The following is a 24,787-nucleotide window of genomic DNA, read 5'->3' as shown; positions in this document are numbered from 1 at the left end:
TTTATTATTTATTATAATTGATATTTTTTAATTTCATTCACACATTTACTAGCGACCCCTTCCTCTTCCCTACCCTCTCCCTTCCCCTCACCCATGCACATCCCCACCCATTTTTCCACACCTATGTAATTGTGTTGTTGCACCTCTACCCAATCGCAAAACTTTACCCCTCCGTCACCTCCTACAACCCCTCTTCTCCCTCACTCTCGTGCAGTCTCAAGATGGGAAACTTATCCCGATGACTCTTATCATACTTGTCATGGTATCACTTACCTAATTTATTTATTTATTTAAATTATTAATGTCATATAACCTTAATACCCTTTGACCTTTCGTATTGACCTTGACTTTTAGTCAATGGGCTTTTCTTGAATACTCCAAACTCCTTAGTTGGCCCATGAGTAAGTGACCCACAAAATACCCTAACCTCTCCCAGGTAAGTAACCTCCAGATTGACCCAACTTCCCATCCATCCCACATTGCATGGTTCTCCTTCTTCCAAGGCTGATAACTGCCCATTATCCCCATGATAATCCACCTCTTCTCAGAAATAACTTCCTTCTTCACCACTATAAATGGAGGCCAACATCAGAAAGGAAGGGATCATCTGAAAATAATTCTCTTAGTATCCTTACTCACACTCCATTTCATTAGCCCACCAAGACATAAGCAATATCAACCTCGATATCTTAATTCTTGCATTCAGTTTATAATCGTCTATTCAATCATCTCATATCATCATTCTAACTTGAGCGTCGGAGGGGTTTTCCGGGAGATCACCCCCGGACAAGGCTAACGTGTTGTGTTGTAGAAATTCGGGTTACTTCCTTCCATGAATCGCCGCTCCTGATAACGCTTCCGCTTACGGTTTCAAGTGTTTTCCACTTCCTCGTTTCATTACAGAAATAGTTTGGCGCCGTCTGTGGGGACCCGAATAAAAAGTCATGGCTCCTAAGAAGAATCCGACCCAAACAGCTACTGTGCACAGCACAGACACAGACACTTCAGCGGGCCACGCTAACAACCAAGCCGTGACTCGCCGTGATCTGGACATGCTAGCACGAAACCTTATTGTCGCCTTCTCGTAACAACTCCGCGCCGTCATAAATAATAATCCTACTCAACAACGAATGTTGGAGGACATGGCGGACCAAATAAAAAATTTGCAGGAACAAATCGAACCCCATCAAGAGATACCAAAGTCTCATGAATCTCAAGATGGAAACTCGAGGACATCCCACTCCTGTAGACACAATAAGAAAAGGCGGGAGAGATCCAGAACCCACACAAGCCTCAACAGGACGGACCCGCGAGATGACGAATCTAAAGCCACATCTCGAGACGCACGTACCTTCCTAGAAAGCAAGAAACAAAGGGCGTCTGAAAGCGTTCAATCGCTGGTGGATAAAAGGAGGGAAGAAAGAAAGCAGGCACAAGTTGCGGGATCTAGCCGCCCCATCAGTCCCATGACTATGCCGCGGAATGAGGCCGGCAAGAGTAGTCTTCCTGAAGATCTCATACCAATAATCTCTCCTCTGGCTCCGGAGATACTGAATACTCCCAACCCCGGGAAAATAAAGATCCCAAACATGGCGGCCTTCGATGGAACATCCTGTCCAGAGGAACACCTGATGGCCTAAAAGAACCTGATGCTGCTGTATACCACTAACCCATCATTGTGGTGCAAATTTTTCGCAACTACTCTTACCGGAGTAGCTCTGATGTGGTACACCTCCCTTCCAGGGGGAAGTATCCACAACTTTGCCCAACTAGAAGGCAAGTTCCTGGGTCATTTTGTAGCATCTAGAAGACAGGAAAAATCAAACTTCCATTTGCTCAGCATCACACAATTGGAAGGAGAGTCCATATCGTCATATTTAAAGAAGTTCCACGAGGTGGTGCTGGAAGTGACTGATTTAGAAGAATCGGTCGCATTAAACGCCCTGATCAACGGAATGAAGGCTCAAAGGTTGAAGTTCCAGTTGGTCGAAAGCCAAGTGAAGACATATGCGGAGGCTATGAGGCAATGTCAAAGCTATGTCACGGCCTCCGACATATGTCAGGCACATGACCCTAAGAGACGAAGGTCGAAAAAGAAGGATCCAATATCGAATCGTTCCTCAAGGGGCAGAGAGGAACATTCATCAAGGAGGGATAGAAACTACTTGCCACGTCGTCCAAAACCTCAGTCAGATATGGGGCCTCCACGATCTAGACACGTATATGTCGCTGAAAGAGAGTCCAGGACGCGGAATCTACTAGATGGAGGTAACGATCCGTTGTTCAATCGGAACAGGAAGGACATATTCTTCGCCATCCGGGATCAATTGCCAACTCCACCTCCTACTACCACCCCCTCCGATCGACGCAACTACAATTTGTGGTGTGATTACCACAAGGAACACGGCCATACTTTGGGCCAATGCCGCGAACTCAAACGTATCCTACATCAATTGGCTGATGAAGGAGAACTGTCGAGGTTTATCAACCGAAAGGACTTTGACGCAAGGAGAGAAGCGGAAAGGAAGCCGTGGAATCAAAGACGCAGATCCCCCAAGAGATTATCAACATGATTTTTGGAGGATAAACTGAAGAATATCCAACCATCCGCGCCGCAAGAGATAGCGTCCACACCCTGTTAAAAGGACCTCCAAAAGCCACATCAAGCGGACCGACCATGAGGTTCGATGCCACGACCTCCCAAACGCTGCAACAACCACATACTGACCCTCTGGTGGTCACCCTCAAAATTGGGCAAATGAAAGTCAAGAGGGTACTGGTAGACACCGGAAGCACGGATGATCTTATAACGGTGGAATGCCTGAGAAAGATGAAGTTCAAAGAAAAGCACTTACAACCCCTTGATAAACCCTTGATCGGGTTTGGGGGAAGTCAGGTCATTCTACTAGGCACAATCATTCTCCCCGTGCGGGTAGGGGAAAGAAATGAAAGCAGAACCGTGCCCATACGATTCACGGTGGTGGATCTCACATTCCCCTACAACGCCATCATGGGGCTTCCACTCATCAATAAGATCAAAGCCGAAATCTTCCCTCATCAACTCCTGCTACAATTTGAGCGGGATGATGGACTAGTGGGTATCCTCAAAGGGGATCAGGTGACGGCACGCCAATGCCTCATCAACACCTTAAAACGAGGAGCTTCCATCACCCCTCCAAAAGGGAAAGGGAAGAACATTCCTCGATTGTCATGAGCGTGTATCTGGAGAACCCTAACACGCACAAAAGGCCTCACCCCGTAGAACGATACGAGGAGGTAGACATGTTCGAAGGAAAACACATCAAGATAGGGAAAGATCTTTCTGGCCTGGTCAAACAAGATATCATGGCCACCCTTACTGTGTTCCGCGACGTCTTTGCCTTTTCCACGGAAGAAATGCCCGGCATCCCTACAAGTGTCATGTGCCATAAACTTGATATAAAACCAGGCTACAAACCCGTGAAGCAAAAGCTGCGACATCAAGGAAGAGAGCGAATAGAGGCCGCCCCGAGAAGAAGTGGAGAAATTGCTGAGAGCCGGATTCATCAAAGAATGCAAATATTCCGATTGGCTCTCCAACGTCGTTCTCGTGAAAAAATCAAATGGCAAGTGGAGGATGTGCGTTGACTTCACGGATCTGAACAAAGCATGTCCCAAGGACGATTATCCTCTCCCGAAGATAGATCGTTTGGTAGATTCCACAGCAGGCCACGCTCTGCTGAGTTTCATGGATGCTAACGCTGGTTACCATCAGATTCTCTTGGCCACAGAAGACCACCCACATACGGCCTTCATTACAAATGCTGGGGTATACTGTTACAAAGTCATGCCCTTCGGGCTAAAGAATGCTGGAGCTACTTATCAGAGAATGGTCAATAAGGTATTCAAATCTCAGATAGGCTGAAAATTGGAGGTATACGTGGACGATATGATCACAAAGAGAAAGCAGGCGTCTCAACATGCCGTGGGTTTACGCGAGACATTCATAACCCTCTGAAAACACCAAATGCGACTCAATCCTGAAAAGTGCGTGTTTGGAGTCACCGGAGGGAAGTGCCTTGGCTTCCTCGTTGACGAGAGAGGAATAGAAGCAAACCCCGACAAGATCCAGGCGATCCAAGACATGAAGTCACCTAGATCCGTAAAAGAAGTCCAAAAACTAACAGAATGCATAGCTGCCTTGGGGAGATTTCTATCAAAGTCCGCGTACAGATGCTCGCCCTTCTTCAAAACCCTCAAGCAAAGCAAGTTTGAATGGACGAGAGAAGCCGAAGAATCCTTCCAGCAGTTAAAAGAGCACTTGTCCTCTTTGCCAAAACTAGTTTCGCCATTCAACGGGGAGAAGCTGGTCTTATATGTCTCGGTCTCCGAATATTCCCTATCAGGAGTATTAATCGCCGAAAGAGAAAAGAAGCAATTCCCTGTATATTATGTAAGTCACGCCTTTCGAGGATCCGAGGGGAACTACAGCGAAGTAGAGAACACTAGTGGAAAAAATGTATTTGCTGCTTCTTATTTGCTGCGGTTTTTGTATATTCGCAGCAATAAATAGGAAAAAGATTTTGAAAGAAAAAAAAAACAATTATTTGCTGCGGTTTTGTGGTGTGACCGCAGCAAATACTGAGTACCAAAATTAATTGCTGCGGTTATCACAAGGACCGCAACAAATAACCCTTCTTAATTGCTACGGTTATCTCGAGGCTCGCAGCAAATAACCTTTACAATGCACGCATGTTTATTTGTAGCAAAATGATGAATATATAATTGATGCGGTTAACACGTGCCCGCAGCAAATAACCTTTGCACTAAATTAAAGTCCCGCCATTTCATCAATATGTTTCTTTTTTCAGAAACTCGACGTACACAATACACTTGCTTTTAAACGTTATTCTCTCAAACCCATTGAAAAACGCTTCATCTTCATCTTCATCTTCTTCGTTCCTCTTCTTCATCTTCACAAACGTTAACAACAAAGTTCTTCATCTTCGTTTTCATAAGACGAAACCCTTCTGTTTCATTATACCACAAACAAACACATACAACGGTTCTTCTTCTCCATCTGTTGTTTCATTCTACTGTTCTTGTTCATCATCAAACTTCAAACTTCAAATTTTCATAAACTCCTTACTTGTTTCATTCTACTGTTCTTGTTCATCATCAAACTTCAAACTTCGAATTCTTCAAAACCGTTTGAAACCTAAGGCATTTGGTCTAGTTCATCTTCAAGACTCACGAATTCTCACGAATTAAGGTATTATTTGTCTTTTTAAATTCTCAAACCTCTAAGTTTTTTGCAAGTTCATAACATACGAAAATTAGGTATTATTTGTTTCGTAAATTTGCAAGTTTATATTTTTATAGTTTCACTTGTAATTTAGTAATTTAGTTAAAAATGTAGTTTGTTAATTATTTGCATAGTTAGTAATTATTTGTGAATGGCTCAAGTTGCACTGCAGTATGCGTAAAGAACTTGAAAATGTTCTTTGTTAGCTGACGCTTATGGTTAAGATGAAACTTGTGGGGCAATATTCATTCCATACGGCTTCCGTTCTTCAAGAACTTGACCCTGTAAACAATCACCAAACATTACGTTTGTGTGGTTTGTTAATTATTTGCATATTTTTTTTAGAAATGTGGTTTGTTGTTATATTTTTCTTTAATTATTAGAACTAGAATACATATATTTGTAATGTTAAATGATTTAATTTTATTATTTATATTTTGAATGTTATATTTCTAAGGTTATACAATGTTAATTATTCAAAGTGTATATTTTTAGGGTTAAATATGTTTGTTAGAAATAAGTATATATGTTTAAAAGTTGTGTATTAATTTTATTTTGAATTGATTAATCACACTAATTAGGATGACAAAAGATCGTTCTTGGATGTATGAAAGCATTGAATCGTCGGAATTTATTGATGGCGTATTATAATTTTGTAGTATTGCGGTTGAACATCAAGTTAGGACGGGGGGAGTTGGTTTTTATTGCCCATGTGTCAGTTGTGGCAATGTATCAAAGGTAGATAGTGTTGATATCCTTAGGGAGCACATACTTCGACGTGGGTTTAGGCCTCAATATCATGTTTGGGTTTGGCATGGTGAGGAGGGAGTTTACAAAGAGAAAAGTGTTGTTGAGGATGTCAATGAGGATGTAGTAGATCATGTTGATGGGTATGAGACAGATGAGAGAATGTCGATGAGGATGTGAATCGTGTTGATGAGATGATGGAGGGAGTTGAGGATGAGTTGGGAAAACGTCCTCGTGTTTTTGACTTGTTGATAGAGGCTTCTCAAAAGCCTTTGTACCCTGGATGTACAAAGTTCACCAAACTAACAGCAGTGTTGACAATTTTCAACATTAATTCAAAGTTCAATTGGAGTGACGCTAGTTTCACAATGTTATTAAAAGCGTTAGGTGAGATGCTTCTTGAGGGAAATGAACTTCCAAAGTCGACATATTATGCCAAAAAAAACATGTGTCCTTTCGGCTTAGCGTACCAGAAGATTCATGCGTGTCCGAATGATTGTGTGTTGTATCGGAATGAAAATGAGAACTTAGAAGAGTGTCCTAGGTGTGGGTTATCGCGCTACAAGCGTAAAGGGGCTTGGGATGCTAAAGGGCCCCCGGCTAAGGTATTGTGGTATCTTCCAATAATACCTAGATTCAAGCGCTTGTTTTCTATAAAGAAAGCTGCGTTAAATTTGAGGTGGCATGCAGATAGGGTGAAGAAAGGTCACTTGCTAACACATCCATCTGATTCTCCGGAGTGGAAGAGTATTGATAAGTTGCATAAGACTTTTGGGGGTGAGGTTCGTAATTTAAGGCTCGGACTGTGTACGGATGGAATGAACCCATTCGGCAATCTTAGTTCTCAACATAGTACTTGGCCGGTACTTTTAGTGATCTATAATTTGCCACCTTGGTTGTGTATGAAGCATAAGTACATAATGCTTTCGCTTCTTATCTCGGGTCCTAAACAACCTGGCAATGACATAGATGTGTATCTTGCACCTCTCGTTGAGGATTTGAGAAAGATGTGGGATGAAGGCGTTTCAGTGTTTGATGCATATGCTAATGAGGAGTTCACCTTGCGTGCAATGCTTTTATGCACCGTTAATGATTTTTCGGCATATGGCAACTTATCGGGGTATAAGAACAAAGGGAAGAAAGCATGCCCAATATGTATCGATGACATGGAATCCACGTGGATTCCTAAGTGCAAACACGTATTCATGCACCATCGAAAGTTCCTCCCACGAGACCACCAATATCGTAAGAAGAAGAAGTTGTTCAACGAGGAGGTTGAGGACCGTGTAGCTCGTTGACCGTTGACCGGTTATGAGGTTTATGAACAGGTTAAGGGAGTTAAGACTGTATTTGGTAAAACGGGGCAAGTGCAAGGGGGTGAAGACCGATTATGGAAAAAAAGAATCAATCTTTTGCAAGCTTCCATATTGGAGAGATCTACAGGTTAGGCACTGTCTTGACGTTATGCATATAGAGAAAAATGTATGCGATGTCATACTCGGGACTCTCATGAACATTCCGGGTAAGACAAAGGATGTTAGGGCCGTGCGAGATTGGTTTGAATGTAAGGGTCTTTGTCCGGAGTTGTGGGCACATGTTAAGGTGAGTAAGAAAAGAAATAGAGCTGATGGAGTTGATGGCAGTAAGAAGAAGATAAGTAATGACAAAGTTTATTTGCCTCCAGCTTGCTACACATTGTCCAAAGCAGAGAAGCGGACATTTTGTGAGTGTTTGTATGGCATTAAGGTTCCGTCTGGGTACTCATCCAACATGAAGAGATTTGTGAACCTAAATGCTGAGCTGAAGTTGGGAAGCATGAAATCTCACGATTGCCATGTAATGATGCAAGTGTTCTTACCAATTGCAATCCGTCGAATTCTACCAAAACATGTGAGATATGCTATTATCGAGCTATGTTCGTTCTTCAACATAATTTGTAGTAAAGTTCTTGATCCCTTTAAACTTGATGCACTTCAACTCGACGTGATTGTAACTTTATGCAAGTTTGAGATGTATTTTCCACCTTCTTTCTTTGACATAATGGTTCATCTTATTGTCCATCTCGTTCGTGAGATCAAGCTTTTGGGTCCAGTTTTTTTAAGGTGGTGTTATCCTTTTGAAAAACACATGGGTGTTTTACAAAACAAGGTGAGGAATCCAGCACAACCCGAGAGGAGTATGATTCAAGGCACTGTGAGCGATGAGATTAGTAACTTTATAGCCGAGTATTTGGCCATGGCAAAGCCTATTGGACTTCCCACCTCTAGACGTGAAGGGAGGCTTGAGGGAAAAGGAACAATTGGTTCCAAATCGGTCACACCTCCTCGAGAAAGCCTTCTACAAGCACACTTGTATGTGTTGCATCATATTCCGGAAGTTCATCCTTTTTTGAGTGAGCATTTTGATATCTTGGCGTCATCTATAAGACGTCATCGTATCTATAGAATAGTGGGGTTTCTATTTTGGCGTCATCTACATTTTACGCGAGTGCGAAGGATCAAGCGCTGGTTGATGCTAAATTGGTATATTACGGGCGGGTACATGAAATATGGGAGCTTGACTACTCTACTTTCAATATTGGTCTTTTCAAATGTAAGTGGGTAGATAATAATCGACGATGCATTAAAAATGAAGACCCTTGTGGATTCACTCTTGTAGACTTAGCTCGTTTGCGTGATAGTGAGGAGCCATTCATACTAGCTACACAAGCCAAGCAAGTATTCTACATTGTCGACCCGTCTGATAAAAAATGGTCTATTGTTGTACCGGGAAAAAGAAGTATCCTTGGTATAGGTGATGTTGAGGATGAGGAAGAATATGATGCTTTTGAAGACTCCCCTCCCTTTATCAATCCAAAATCAGTGGATCAAGATGATGTAGATGTTGGTTATATGCGTGTAGATCACACGGAAGGAATACATTTGAATTAAGTGATTCACAAGGTATGAATTTAAAGCTTTTTAAAGTTTTTTTGGCACTTGGTTTGTTTTGCATGAAACATTGCACATAACACTATTTGTTATATGTTATTGTGTTGAACGTATTAGAATTGTTTTAGTCATATTCTTAATATTACTTAGCTTATGTTCTAATATATTTCTATTCATACTCTTTCAGGTACTAATATACAATGCATCTATTCAGAGACGAAATTGTCCCCGAGATTGAGACCTCGGATAATGAGCATCGTAGTTATGACAGCGAAGAAGACCAAATTGTGAGATAAGAGCGTATGGCTGAAGACGCTCCACCGATTGACAATGATTTTGAAACTGAAGACGCCCCACCAATGGATGCTCCCACTACTAGTAAGAAAAGAAAAGGGCGAGGTCCTACGAAAAACCTCACAGTCACAGAACCCATGCATTTGGAATACAATGCATTGGGTCAACCCTGCGGAAAATGGCGTAGGCAATATGAAAAACAAGTGGGTCTATGTATCCACAAGCTTTCCATATTGCACGCATGGTACGAGGTTCCAGAGGGTTTGAAGAACTCTATGGAATGATACTGTGGTAAGCAACTTTACTATTTTTACTCATTTATTTTCATTTTAAAATTAATTTGATTGACAGTAATAAATATAAATTTTTTTTGTAGAATCTTTTCCACATCGAGAGCGATGAGGACAAGATGAATGTGTTTCTTTCAGCTGTTGCTGAAAGATTCAGAGATTTCAAATCCAAGCTAGTAACTGGCTGGATTACGAAGAGGCGTGCCCGTACGACCAAAAAGGTCAAAACGGGAAACGAAGGTGGAGAACAATCACCTTCGAAGATGCCCTACGAAATATGGGGGCACATATCGAAGAGGGATTGGGAGGCCTTTGTTGCCAAAAGAACAACTCCCATAGAAGTTGTACGTATTTCATATTATATTATAGTTTACCAATTTGAATTTACTTCTTTTGATTCAGTCATTAAACTAATACATGACATTCGACTTCTATTGATTAATTAGGAAAAGCGTGGTAAAGCTTCTGATTCTGCAAGCGAAAGGAAGTTTTTCCATCGCTTAGGCCAGAAAACGTACGAAGAGGTCCGAAAAGAGTGGGTGGATGCGGGTTTATACCCCAATCAATGTTCATCCATGCCCTCATCTACGACTACCTCCGCATCCGTCAATACTCCTGCTGGAGATCGGGTGCGTGATTGGTATTGCGGGCTTCATTCCCGAGATGCAAGTGGTAAATTTACTATTAATGATCCGGGAACGAAGAAGGTTGCTGATGCTGTGGTGAGTTTTGAAATTATTAAGTATATTCTTGATTTGTTTTGTATTCTTTGGCTTTGATGTACTTATACTAATTGCTATATATGTCACTTTTTATTTGAATAGATGGGCTGGAAGGAAAAAGAAGCTACGGGAGAGTTCACCCCAATAGGCAATGTTGACGCATTGCATATGGTCTTAGGGAAAGACCACAGTGGGCGGGTAGTCGGAAAAGGAGGCGTCCGCATGGGGTTACAGAAGGCATTCAGCAAAGAGTGTGTTGCTACTCAATTCCGAACGGCGCTGCGGGATGAAGTAGCAACCCTCCGAGCGGAGATTAAGAAGGACGTTCTCGCCAAGCTGGCCGCCGTGTTTCAGAAGATGGGAGCACCCATTGTGGACTTGGCAAACCTCATTGTCGAGGATCAGGAAAGTCAACATGGGGATCCTACCGCTTTGGTCGAGCCAACACCCGAGCCCATTACCCCCGTAGCACCCCAGCTCATTACTAATACCCCTGAAGGGGAAAACCCCACACCGGAGAACATAAACTTCGATGCTCAAAATCCGGAGCCAACTCCAGAGCCAGTGCTACAAGTACATAGTTTTTAAATATATAAGCACTTATTAATTTAAACTGCAACGCGTTTTAATATTTTATTATGATGCTTATTATACTAAACGACACAATTTTCATGAGGCGACTCCTTGTTCTCTTTTGCTGCCTCAGTTAGGTGTTGCTAGTGATGGCGACTTAACTGAGGTTGCATATGGTGTGGCCCAGCCAAATAAAGAGGGCCAAACAGTGCATTCAATGCCTGTTACAAATAGCCACATCAGTGTGGCCGTGGAAACTATAGTAAAGGGGTTTGAAGATTTCTCACTCCCAATTCCAATGCCAGTATAGAGCCTTGAGAAACTAGCAGACGCCCTAGGTAGTTTCGTCACATGGCCATATGCTTGGGTCCGATTCACTAACATGGTTCATTTGTACCTTATTTATTTTTATTTTTTTAATTGCATGCTCACACTAATTTAATTGTATAAATTGAAATAGCAAAAGAGTCCAATGGGATCTTGGAGAGAGGTCGGTTCCTCAGCAAAGGTGTCGACTGGGTCAAAGTCGATGCCAAGCACTCCAATTTTGACTGATGAGGAGCTAAAAGATCTCTCTCAAGATTGCAAATGGCTGCATTATTGTGCATCTCGCATAAGTGAGGAGGACCTACTCATTCTTAATCTGCTGAAGGAGCAATACTGCTTTTTAGAGAGTCCGTTTGTAATTATTGGTCCTAGTGACATCGGACAATTTTTGAGAGGAGAGATGCTGAATGTAGCTTTTTTCCATGTCTACATGAGGTGATGTTCATTATCTTAAAAGTTAGGCATTGTTGTTTAATTGTTTTAATAACCGAATTACTAACAAAATTTTCTTATTTGTGAGTTTAGTACGGCTTACGAGGAGCTAAATTCTTGTGAACCTCCAATAAAAATTGGATGGTTTTGTCCAGAGTCGATTTCGGGTAGTAAATGTGTAAATGATCCAAATGAAGTCAGAGCATACATTGAGACTGCTTTGACTAATTCCCTTGCATCTAAACACACATTCATTCTGGCTCCATATGTGGAAGAGTAAGTTTTATTTTTGAAATTGAACTTATCTTTTGATTTTTAAAGTCACCTAATCTCTAATTTGTTGATTTTAAATTTGGGTTTGTAGTTTGCATTGGATACTTTTGGTCATATGTCCTTTAACGAACACTGTGCACGTCTTCGACTCATTACAAAAACCTCAAAGCCCGCCTCGCAACACAACATTCAAAGCGTTCTTGAATGCGTACGTAATATTAATTATTTTACCAATTTGATTAAATTAAGTGTTATACATATATATAAATAGTATTACTTTTCCCATGCGTTTCAGCACAATGAAAAAAGTGCGTGGACAAATGGGATCTACATCCAGAGCCACAATTCCAAAATGGACAGTAATAAAGGTACACAAATTCGATTTTATGCGTTTTTAAGCGTTTTTTTCAATTTCGCGCGTAAAGTAGATCAAACTTGGTTTGTTATGCACAAAACTTGGCACACAACACTATTTGGCATATATTATTGTTTTGAAATGGTTAGAATTGAAAATAATAGTCATATGCTAGAAATTAGGTGTTAAGTTGCGATTTGAAGGGTTTTTAAGCGTTTTTGTCAATTTCGCGCGTAAAGTAGCTCAAACTTGGTTTGTTATGCACGAAACTTGGCACACAACACTATTTGGCATATATTATTGTTTTGAAATGGTTATAATTGAAAATAAAAGTCATATTCTAGAAATTAGGTGTTAAGTTGCGATTTTAAGGGTTTTTAAGCGTTTTTGTTAATTTCGCGGGTAAAGTAGCTCAAACTTGGTTTGTCTTGCACGAAACTTGGCACACAACACTATTTGGCATACATTATTGTGTTGAAATGGTTAGAATTGAAAATAATAGTCATATGCTAGAAATTAGGTGTTAAGTTGCGATTTTAAGGGTTTTTAAGCGTTTTTGTCAATTTCGCGCGTAAAGTAGCTGAAACATGGTTTTGATGCGAAACCGGGGCTGATTAAGGCCTTGGTTATGCAAGGATTAATGTTGTGCGTAAGCATTGATTAATGACACAGACAAAAACTAAAAATGATCATGAAAAGAACACGAAACAACCGCAAACACTTAAAGAATTCTGATCTAGCATACTGTCGAGCAGCCCTCCTTCAGCTCAGCTTCTAGGAGTCCACGGGGATTATTAGAATGGGTTTAGGACCTTGATAGCTAGATCCAAGTACCAAGATTCCATTTCCACTTTAGCCTAGGTCCTGGATGCATAGGTTTGGTCTCCACGTGTCTTGCAAGGTGGTCTGGTCGCTAGTTTGCTGCTGCGTCAATTTCGCGCGTAAAGTAGGTCAAACTTGGTTTGTTACACACGAAACTTGGCATACTACACTATTTAGTATATATTATTGTGTTGAATTTGATAGAATTGAAAATCGTAGTTATATGCTAGAAATTACGTGTTAAGTTGCGATTTTAAGGGTTTTTAAGCGTTTTTGTCAATTTCGCGCGTGAAGTAGCTCAAACTTGGTTTGTTATGCACGAAACTTGGCACACAACACTATTTGGCATATATTATTGTGTTTAAATGGTTAGAATTGAAAATAATAGTCATATGCTAGAAATTAGGTGTGCGATTTTAAGGGTTTTTAAGTGTTTTTGTCAATTTCGCGCGTAAAGTAGCTCAAACTTGGTTTGTTATGCACGAAACTTGGCACACAACGCTATTTGGCATATATTATTGTGTTGAAATGGTTATAATTGAAAATAATAGTCATATGCTAGAAATTAGGTGTTAAGTTGCGATTTTAAGGGTTTTTAAGCGTTTTTGTCAATTTCGCGCGTAAAGTAGCTCAAACTTGGTTTGTTTTGCACGAAACTTGGCACACAACACAATTTGGCATATATTTTTGTGTTGAAATGGTTAGAATTTAAAATAATAGTCATATGCTAGAAATTAGGTGTTAAGTTGCGATTTTAAGGGTTTTTAATCGTTTTTGTCAATTTCGCGCGTAACGTAGTTCAAACATGGTTTTGATGCGAAACCGGGGCTGATTAACGCTTTTGTTATGCAAGGATTAATGTTGTGCGTAAGCTTTGATTAATGACACAGACAAAAACTAAAAATGATCATGAAAAGAACACGAAACAACCGCAAACACTTAAAAATTCTGATCTAGCATACTGTCGAGCAGCCCTCCTTCAGCTCAGCTTCTAGGAGTCCACGGGGATTATTAGAATGGGTTTAGGACCTTGATAGCTAGATCCAAGTACCAAGATTCCATTTCCACTTTAGCTTAGGTCCTGGATACATAGGTTTGATCTCCACGTGTCTTGCAAGGTGGTCTGGTCGCTAGTTTGCTGCTGTGTCAATTTCGCGCGTAAAGTAGGTCAAACTTGGTTTGTTACGCACGAAACTTGGCACACTACACTATTTGGTATATATTATTGTGTTGAATTGGATAGAATTGAAAATCGTAGTTATATGCTAGAAATTACGTGTTAAGTTGCGATTTTAAGGGTTTTTAAGCGTTTTTGTCAATTTCGCGCTCGAAGTAGCTCAAACTTGGTTTGTTATGCACGAAACTTGGCACACAACACTATTTGGCATATATTATTGTGTTGAAATGGTTGGAATTGAAAATAATAGTCATATGCTAGAAATTATGTGTTAAGTGCGATTTTAAGGGTTTTTAAGCGTTTTTGTCAATTTCGCGCGTAAAGTAGGTCAAACTTGGTTTGTTATGCACGAAACTTGGCACACAACACTATTTGGCATATATTATTGTGTTTAAATGGTTAGAATTGAAAATAATAGTCATATGCTAGAAATTAGGTGTGCGATTTTAAGGGTTTTTAAGTGTTTTTGTCAATTTCGCGCGTAAAGTAGCTCAAACTTGGTTTGTTATGCACGAAACTTGGCACACAACGCTATTTGGCATATATTATTGTGTTGAAATGGTTATAATTGAAAATAATAGTCATATGCTAGAAATTAGGTGTTAAGTTGCGATTTTAAGGGTTTTTAAGCGTTTTTGTCAATTTCGCGCGTAAAGTAGCTCAAACTTGGTTTGTTTTGCACGAAACTTGGCACACAACACAATTTGGCATATATTTTTGTGTTGAAATGGTTAGAATTTAAAATAATAGTCATATGCTAGAAATTAGGTGTTAAGTTACGATTTTAACGGTTTTTAATCGTTTTTGTAAATTTCGCGCGTAACGTAGTTCAAACATGGTTTTGATGCGAAACCGGGGCTGATTAACGCTTTTGTTATGCAAGGATTAATGTTGTGCGTAAGCTTTGATTAATGACACAGACAAAAACTAAAAATGATCATGAAAAGAACACGAAACAACCGCAAACACTTAAAAATTCTGATCTAGCATACTGTCGAGCAGCCCTCCTTCAACTCAGCTTCTAGGAGTCCACGGGGATTATTAGAATGGGTTTAGGACCTTGATAGCTAGATCCAAGTACCAAGATTCCATTTCCACTTTAGCCTAGGTCATGGATACATAGGTTTGATCTCCACGTGTCTTGCAAGGTGGTCTGGTCGCTAGTTTGCTGCTGTGTCAATTTCGCGCGTAAAGTAGGTCAAACTTGGTTTGTTACGCACGAAACTTGGCACACTACACTATTTGGTATATATTATTGTGTTGAATTGGATAGAATTGAAAATCGTAGTTATATGCTAGAAATTACGTGTTAAGTTGCGATTTTAAGGGTTTTTAAGCGTTTTTGTCAATTTCGCGCGTGAAGTAGCTCAAACTTGGTTTGTTATGCACGAAACTTGGCACACAACACTATTTGGCATATATTATTGTGTTGAAATGGTTGGAATTGAAAATAATAGTCATATGCTAGAAATTATGTGTTAAGTGCGATTTTAAGGGTTTTTAAGCGTTTTTGTCAATTTCGCGCGTAAAGTAGGTCAAACTTGGTTTGTTATGCACGAAACTTGGCACACAACACTATTTGGCATATATTATTGTGTTTAAATGGTTAGATTTGAAAATAATAGTCATATGCTAGAAATTAGTTGTTAAGTTGCGATTATAAGGGTTTTTAAGCGTTTTTAAGCGTTTATGTCATTTTCGCGCATAAACTAGCTCAAACTTGGTTTGTTTTGCCCGAAACTTGGCACACAACACTACTTGGCATATATTATTGTGTTGAAATTGTTATAATTGAAAATAATAGTCATATGCTAGAAATTAGGTGTTAAGTTGCGATTTTAAGGGTTTTTAAGAGTTTTTGTCAATTTTGCGCGTAAAGTAGCTTAAACTTGGTTTGTTATGCACGAAACATGGCACACAACACTATTTGGCATATATTATTGTGTTGAAATAGTTATAATTTAAAATAATAGTCATATGCTAGACATTAGGTGTTAAGTTGCGATTTTAAGGGTTTTTAAGCGTTTTTGTCAATTTCGCACGTAAATTAGCTCAAACTTGGTTTGTTTTGCACGAAACTTGGCACACAACACTATTTGGCATATATTATTGTGTTGAAATGGTTAGAATTGAAAATAATAGTCATATGTTAGAAATTAGGTGTTAAGTTGCGATTTTAACGGTTTTTAAGCGTTTTTGTCAATTTCGCGCGTAAAGTAGCTCAAACATGGTTTTGATGCGAAAACGGGGCTGATTAAGGCCTTGGTTATGCAAGGATTAATGTTGTGCGTAAGCTTTGATTAATGACATAGACAAAAACTAAAAATGATCATGAAAAGAACACGAAACAACCGCAAACACTTAAAGAATTCCGATCTAGCATACTGTCGAGCAGCCCTCCTTTAGCTAAGCTTCTAGGAGTCCACGGGGATTATTAAAATGGGTTTAGGACCTTGATAGCTAGATCTAAGTACCAAGATTCCATTTCCACTTTAGCCTAGGTCCTGGATGCATAGGTTTGGTTTCCACGTGTCGTGCAAGGTGGTCTGGTCGCTAGTTTGCTTCTGCGTCAATTTAGCGCGTAAAGTAGGTCAAACTTGGTTTGTCACGCACGAAACTTGGCACACTACACTATTTAGTATATATTATTGTGTTGAATTGGATAGAATTGAAAATCATAGTTATATGCTAGAAATTACGTGTTAAGTTGCGATTTTAAGGGTTTTTAAGCGTTTTTGACAATTTCGCGCGTAAAATAGGTCAAACTTGGTTTGTTATGCACGAAACTTGGCACACAACACTATTTGGCATATATTATTGTGTTGAAATGGTTAGAATTGAAAATAATAGTCATATGCTATAAATTAGGTGTTAAGTTGCGATTTTAAGGGTTTTTAAGCGTTTTTGTCAATTTCGCGCGTAAAGTAGCTCAAACATGATTTTGATGCGAAACCGGGGCTGATTAAGGCCTTGGTTATGCAAGGATTAATGTTGTGCGTAAGCTTTGATTAATGACACAGACAAAAACTAAAAATGATCATGAAAAGAATACGAAACAACCGCAAACACTTCAAGAATTCTGATCTAGCATACTGTCGAGCAGCCCTCCTTCAGCTCAGCTTCTAGGAGTCCACGGGGATTATTAGAATGGGTTTAGGACCTTGATAGCTAGATCTAAGTACCAAGATTCCATTTCCACTTTAGCCTAGGTCCTGGATGCATAGGTTTGGTCTCCACGTGTCTTGCAAGGTCGTCTGGTCGCTAGTTTGCTACTGTGTCAATTTCGCGCGTAAAATAGGTCAAACTGAGCTGAAGCAAAACTTGACACACTACACTATTTGGTATATATTATTGTGTTGAATTGGATAGAATTGAAAATCATAGTTTTATGCTAGAAATTACGTGTTAAGTTGCGATTTTAAGGGTTTTAAACTTGGTTTGTTATGCACAAAACTTGGCACACAACACTATTTGACATATATTATTGTGTTGAAATGGTTAGAATTGAAAATAATAGTCTTATGTTAGAAATTAGATGTTAAGTTGCAATTTTAAGGGTTTTTAAGCGTTTTTGTCAATTTCGCGCGTAAAGTAGTTCAAACTTTGTTTGTTTTGCACAAAACTTGGCACAAAACACTATTTGGTATATATTAATTTGTTGAAGTGGTTAGAATTGAAAATCGTAGTCATATGCTAGAAATTACGTGTTAAGTTGCCATTTTATGCGTTTTAAACCGTTTTTGACACTAACATCTATTTTCTCTTAGTGCTTTCAACAACCTTCTTCTTCCGTTGACTGCGGCTACAACGCGCTGAAGTATATGTCCGATATTATACAATACGTGAAGGAGTTTGGAGTCGAAAATATAGATGCCGTAAGTATTTGTTACGTTCTTAATTAAATATATTATTGGTAAAATCTAATGTTTCTATATTAATCTTTTATTTTTATATTATATTATAGGTTTTAAACGACATTCCGAGGGAAACACACCCTTTTAGAAGTGGCGAGATGCGCGAATTAAAAGACAAGATTGCCGCGTATCTTGCTAATATTTGTCCTTGATAAATTGTAATTAGTATAGATTATTTTTTATACTATAATGTATATTTTATATATATATATATATACATATATATATATATATATATATATATATATATATATATATATATATATATATATATATATATATATATACGTACATAATATTATATTATATACGAGCTAGAGTTTATTATTACAAAGAGATTATTGTTGATTATCTGTGATTATCATTGGATTAATCACTGTTATTACATTGTATTATTATTTGGATTATTTTAAGGATAAAACAGAAAAAGAAAAAAAATATAAGTATTTGTTGCGGTCAGGGGCATAACCGCAGCAAATAATGCCCCACTTATTGCTGCGGTTTTGCCTTTGACCGTAGCAAATACCCCTCCTTATTTGCTGCGGTTTTGCCTCAGACCGCAGCAAATAATGCTCTTATTTGCTGCGGTTATTAACCGCAGCATTTAAAGTAGGACATTTGCTGCTATCACTATTGCTAGGGGCCAAAACCGCAGCAAAAAATGACCAAAAAACCGCAGGAAACAAGGTTTTTTCCACTAGTAGAAGGTCTTATTTGCAATCGTGATGGCAAGCAGGAAATTGAAACCATACTTCCAATCCCACCAAATCATCATTAGGATCAGCCAACCTTTGAAAAAGATTCTGGAGGGAAAAAACAAATCGAGTTGCGTCACTGATTGGGCTAATCAACTTGCAGATTTCGGCATTGAATATGAACCGTGAACAGCAATCAAAGCCCAAGCTCTGGCCGACTTCATTGCCGAAAGCCCTATCCCCCATCATCCTGAACCTAATCAAGAATGGAGGTTGTATGTAGATGGATCCTCAACACAATCAGCAAGCGGAGCTGGGCTGTTGATCGTGTCTTCTGCCGGGGTCCTTATGGAAAGAGCGGTCAGATTCGAGTTCGCGGCTTCTAACAATGAGGCAGAATACGAAGCATTACTCATGGGGCTCAAAATCTGCTATGAGGCAGGGGCTAAAATATTATCCACTTTCTCTGAATCCCAGCTAATAGTCGGACAAGTGAATGGGGAATTCGAAGCCAAAGATGATAGCATGAAGATGTACTTGCAACAAGTAAGAGAACTTGTCAAGAAATTCGACAAGTTCACATTGATCCACATCCCAAGATCTCAAAACGCACAAGCCGATTCCCTGGCAAAGCTCGCCAGCTCAGCTGAAACATCCGCGGCTCGCGAAATTATCTGGGAAGTACTTCCCAACCCCAGTATCAACTTCATGGTTAACACCATTGATAGATCGGTAATGTGGATGGAGCCATACATCAAATATCTGCAAAATCAGACGCTCCCCCAAGATGAGAATCAGGCAAAATTGCTTCAAAAGAAGGCCAGATGGTTCGAGCTCCACGAAGGCACACTCTATAAAAAATCATATATTCCATCCCCTTTTAAAATGTGTTTCTCCTGAAGAAGGAAACTACATCCTTCGCGAAATACACGAAGGCGGATGCGGCATACATCAGGGAGTACGAACTGTCATTGGCAAAGTCCTCAGAAGCGGATATTATTGGCCCCTCGCTCAGGAGTGACGCGAAAGCACTTATCCAACGATGTCTCGAATGCCAGTACCACTCAAAGATAAGAAGGAAACCGTCTAACTACTTGTCAACCATGCAAGCCGTCCTGCCTTTCGATAAGTGGGGTATAGATCTCCTTGGCCCCTTCCCACCGGCAAAGGGGCAATGCAAATTCATTATTGTGGCTATTGATTATTTCACCAAGTACGTGGAAGCAGAGGCCCTTAGCTCAATCACAGACAAACAAGTCTGTCAATTCATATGGCAAAATATCATCACGAGATACGGTATTCCTCGTGTGCTTATTACCGACAATGGGAGACAATTTGTCAGTAAGAACACAATAGAATACTGCGACAGGTTCGACATTCAAATCCGATTCAGTTCAGTATCTCGACCGCAAACCAATGGCCAAGTTGAATCAGCAAACAAGGAGATTTTGAACGGCATCAAAAAGAAAACAGAAGAGGTTAAAGGTACTTGGGATGAAGAACTACCTGGCATCCTATGGGCAAGCCAAACAACCGTCAAAGAGGCAACAGGGCATACCCCATTTTCCTTGGTATACGGGTCCAAAGCCGTGCTTCCAGTAGAAATAGGTATACCCTCCACAAGGGTTACCTACTACTCACACAGCGAGAATGAACAAGAAAAAAGGGCAAACTTAGATCTGCTTCCAGAAACACGGGGGAATGCATTGTTAAGATCTATGGCCCAAAAACAGAAGATGATTCGCAGCTTCAACTGACAGGTCAAAACTAAACGCATTCAAGTTGGCGACTTCGTCCTCCGCAAAGTTGAGGCCACGGGAAAAATCGTAGATAAAGGAAAACTAGGGGCCAACTGGGATGGCCCGTTCAAAATCATCCGCGTCATCAAACCAAGGACATTCGAACTAGAAGACATGAAAGGGAAGAAACTACCCCGTCTATGGAATGGAGATCACTTAAAGAAGTACTTCATTGAATAAGATTCGCAAGAGGCCAGTCAATAACCATTAGTTTCATCGCTTCATCCTGCGGCATAGTCGCGTTGTCATTTTCAGTCAATAATCATCAGTTTCATCCCGCGGCATAGTCGCGTTGTCATTTTCAGTGTTAGTAATTTCAATATATCAGAAGTTTCATTTTCAGATTATCCAGCTCCAACATTTACAAGTATTCAGTTATATTCTACTTCCTCTATTAATATTGCAAATCTTATTAAATTCAGTAATGTCTATAAGTCGGACTCATTGAGAGGGGTCCCATCATCAAATTTATTCTAAGTCACCACGAAACAGTGACATCCACAAGTCGGACCCAAAGAGAGGGGTCCAAATATCAAAATTGTTCTAAGTAAAAATCTCGCCCATCTGTAACATCGACAAGTCGGACCCCTAGACTGGGGTCCAAAAATCAAAGTTGATTTAAGTTAAAATCAATGTTCTCTATTAATCAGGCAAGTATCAGTGACATCCATAAGTCGGACCTTTAGGATGGGGTCCCAAGATCAAAATTATTCTAAGTAAATTTTGCTTGATGTCGCTTGTTAGTGACATCGACAAGTCGGACCCTTAGAATGGGGTCCTAAGATCGAAATTGTTCCAAGTAAATTTTCGACCGCATCACTCCCCGTTTGTTGGGAGAAAGAAGCCGCGGCCTGAGAGTTAGAATAGGAAATACTCCAAACATTTATAGCAAACAATCTTAGAAGTGTCGTTCAAAAATATATACATATAATTCAATTCGAATTACAAAATCTGGTCAAAAATTTCAAGTTTAAATTACAACTTCAAAACAAAATTAAACATCATCTAGGAAGGCATCGACGTCCCCCTCTGAATCTCGGGCCGGCAGCTGAGGAGACCCGGCCATCCCCTCTTCAAGACTTGGAGTGAAGCTTACAAAATCTTCAACGTTGAACGGCTCCACTTCAATCTTGGACAAATCCTTGGACAAGCCCTGGAGGTTTCTTCCTTCGTCAATAAGCAGATTCGAAAGATCTAAGCACAAACTCTCCAAGTGGGAAAGCGCCAAGTTCTCGGGGGTGCCCGAGGCCGAAGGACGAGAGAGAGTTAGCTTATCTCGATCAAGGCATAGAGCCTCCTTTTCAGCCGCAATATCAACTCTCTCCGACCAAGCCTTCGCCTCTTCCACATCCCAATTGGGGTCCACCAGTACCGCCGACTCCCGCTCCAAAATCGGAACTAGGTTAGCCAGAGCTTCGTCTCCCTTTTGATTTGCCTTATGTTGGAGAAAATCGAAGTCGACGCCTAACTCCGCAGCAGCCAGACGGTACTTCTCTTCACTAATCGTGGAACCAGCACCCACCATCTCTGCCGTCAGATCCCCCAAGAAACTTGACGCCTCCGGCTCATCCGAAGTTAGCCAATCCCTAGCTATCCGGGCTCGTCTTTCCAAGCTAATTTTATACACCTTAGCCGCGGATAGCAAAGTCTTGAACTTGGCCGAATCAGCCGACACCTGTTGCATAAGACACTGGTTTTGATGAACCAGCTTAGCATGAATGTCCATCAGGTGACCGACTTCATGGCCGAGGGTTGTCGACTTGTTAGAAGTTGCGTCCAAACTCCCAACGGTCTTCTCCAGTTGTTTTCTCGCCCTCTCCCGCCACTATTCAGTTCTGACTAAACGCTCTTTCAGCTCAGAGCATTTAGCCAGTTTATCCTTTAAGCTCGGCAGTTCTTCTCGGAGCTTCTGGAGCTCCTCATCCTGCTCGTTGCAGCGGGAGGACAGGACGGCCAACGTCTCCCTATCCGCGGCGCTTTGGCGGCTGAGGTTGAGCTCAAAGGAAAACCTCAAAAAAGCATGTGAAAAGAACAAGTTAAAATCCAGGTGTAGCTGACTTAAAAGATAAAAGTAGAAAGACGTTACCTCAGCCGCGGTAGCTTGGAGTTGACGGACTCTGTCGGTGGGGGAAAGGGACTCCAAAAGGTCAACATCCACTTTGTTGATTAAGTGGGATGTCGCCCTATTGAATCGGGTTATCATACCCTTATGCCCCAAGTCAGTAAAAGGAGTGTCGTGTCGGAAAGGAAGAACCTTTCGACGACGATATACCTCCTCCACCCTTACCTCTGGGGTCGCAGCCGATTCCCCCACCTTCTCTTTGCCTCGGCTCAGAACCGGGGAGGCCTCATCATGAGGAGAAGCCACCTCCTCCTCCGCCGACCTCATTCGTAGAGGTACGGCTGTCATTATTGTTCCCGCGGAGGCCTTCTTCGAGGCACTCTCCTCGTGGGAGGAAGAGACTCTCTTTCTCTTCCTCTCTCTCTTCTTCAATTCCCTCTTCTTAGAAGGGATTACCCTCTGAGAGTCATCGGGAATATGAACTCTTCTCCTCTCCTCGAGGAGCCGGAGAGCCTCCTCTTCGCAGGGCACCTCGTCCAGCCCTTTCTCCACCGTTGCCGAGTCCTACAAGAGAAAAAGTTAGAAGAAATCCCTCAGTTCAAAAAATATATGAATTTATACCTTTGGAGGAAGAGGTAGAGGTTTTTCCGCGGCCCGTTGACTGGCCCCCTGAGCAAATTGCATAACACTGAATTTCTTCATCAGTTCTGGATTTTTTGCTCTTAAGTTTTCCTTGGCTATCCCTGAAAAATCAAGAGGTAGAAACGAGTAAACATACCATAAAAAGGAAGGAAGAAATCCGACGACTCTTACTCCGATCGATAGCCAGGCTGATGCCGAATGCTGAGAGGAGGCTCTCATTCTCCAACTCAGATCGACCCGGTATCCAGTTGAGTTGGACGTTCATGGGTTTCCTCCCCAATTGAACGTCCATCTTCGCGTATTCTATGATCACCGCATCATTGAAGGAACATTGTGGGATCCCATTATTGAATCCCGAAAGATTGGGTTTGATGTCAAAAGAGGTCTTAATATTCCAACCCCCTGAATTGTATAAATAGGCGAACTTTGTCCTATATCCCTTCTGATTGTCAGGGAGGTTGTGGACTATCTTCAGCCCACGAAGATGTGTGAATGTTATCCAGCCACAGCCATATGATTGAGAATTGCATAGGCGGGCTCTAAATATATACCTAAAGGCGGTAAGTGTTGGTGGCACGGCCAAAACTTTACACAAGATAAAAAACGCCACCATACAACCCCATGCGTTAGGGTATAATTCGGGTACTGAAACATTCAAAAAATCTAATATTTCCCTAAAAAATGGATGAAGAGGAAACCTAAGTCCTAATTCGAAAGAAGGAAAATATACTGCTATACAGTGTGGGGGAGGAAACCTAACGGTGTCATAATTCCCCGGGGTAATAATGTTGATATCATCTTTCAAACCCCATTTTTGAGAGATGGCTTCCCGATGCTTGTCTAAGTCTCTTTTGGTTTGTAAATCTATGAAGTAGTTAAGGGGCCCGCCGCTTGGGATGTAAAATGGAGGAGGAACCGGCGCTGCGCTCTCCCTTCCTGAGGACTCAAATGATCCTTCGATGTTTTCCATATCTACATACAATAACCCTTCCAAGTCAGGATTTATTCGCAGCAAGTAATTGGGGAAGAAAGCAACGCTCACTTCCCAAGGAGCAGTTTTCATTATCTCCGGAGGGTATATAGGGGATACAGATAACTCATCCCCGGCCTTTATTGATTCATAATGAGGGGTGATTTTCACCGAACTACTATCGTCCGAATCATTCATTAGCAACCCCTCTTTATTAAAACGTCTACATGCTACCAAAGGAATTTCCGTCGGGTTAGCAGAGTTAATGTCCAAGTTAGCTATTGTCTCATGAGTAGCCGCGACATCCATATTAACGATAGTCATAAAATACTAGGCGAAACTTGTAAAGGATAATGGCTAATTTCATAAAACAAATTCAAAACTTTAAACATTCAAGAACATGAAGAACATATTGAAGAACAGTTTGAAGAACAATTTGAAGAAATTCAAGAATTTGAGGAAAGATTTGAATACCTTGA

At 40.7% G+C, this 24,787-nt stretch overlaps 1 protein-coding gene across 1 annotated transcript; it reads left to right on the top strand.

Moving 5' to 3' along the window:
• The first annotated feature begins 4,006 nt into the window (after positions 1–4,006).
• Positions 4,007–20,814, top strand: LOC130804450 (uncharacterized). The gene is made up of 5 exons (XM_057668883.1): positions 4,007–4,498; positions 5,491–5,599; positions 19,029–19,662; positions 19,791–20,406; positions 20,596–20,814. Exons 1-5 carry the CDS (start codon positions 4,007–4,009, stop codon positions 20,812–20,814), a joined length of 2,070 nt encoding a protein of 689 aa, XP_057524866.1.
• Positions 20,815–24,787: the final 3,973 nt, after the last annotated feature.

The sequence above is a fragment of the Amaranthus tricolor genome, chromosome 17, assembly GCF_026212465.1.
Source record: "Amaranthus tricolor cultivar Red isolate AtriRed21 chromosome 17, ASM2621246v1, whole genome shotgun sequence".
NCBI classification, from domain to species: domain Eukaryota; kingdom Viridiplantae; phylum Streptophyta; class Magnoliopsida; order Caryophyllales; family Amaranthaceae; genus Amaranthus; species Amaranthus tricolor.
This window is presented reverse-complemented; position numbering and strand designations above follow the sequence as displayed.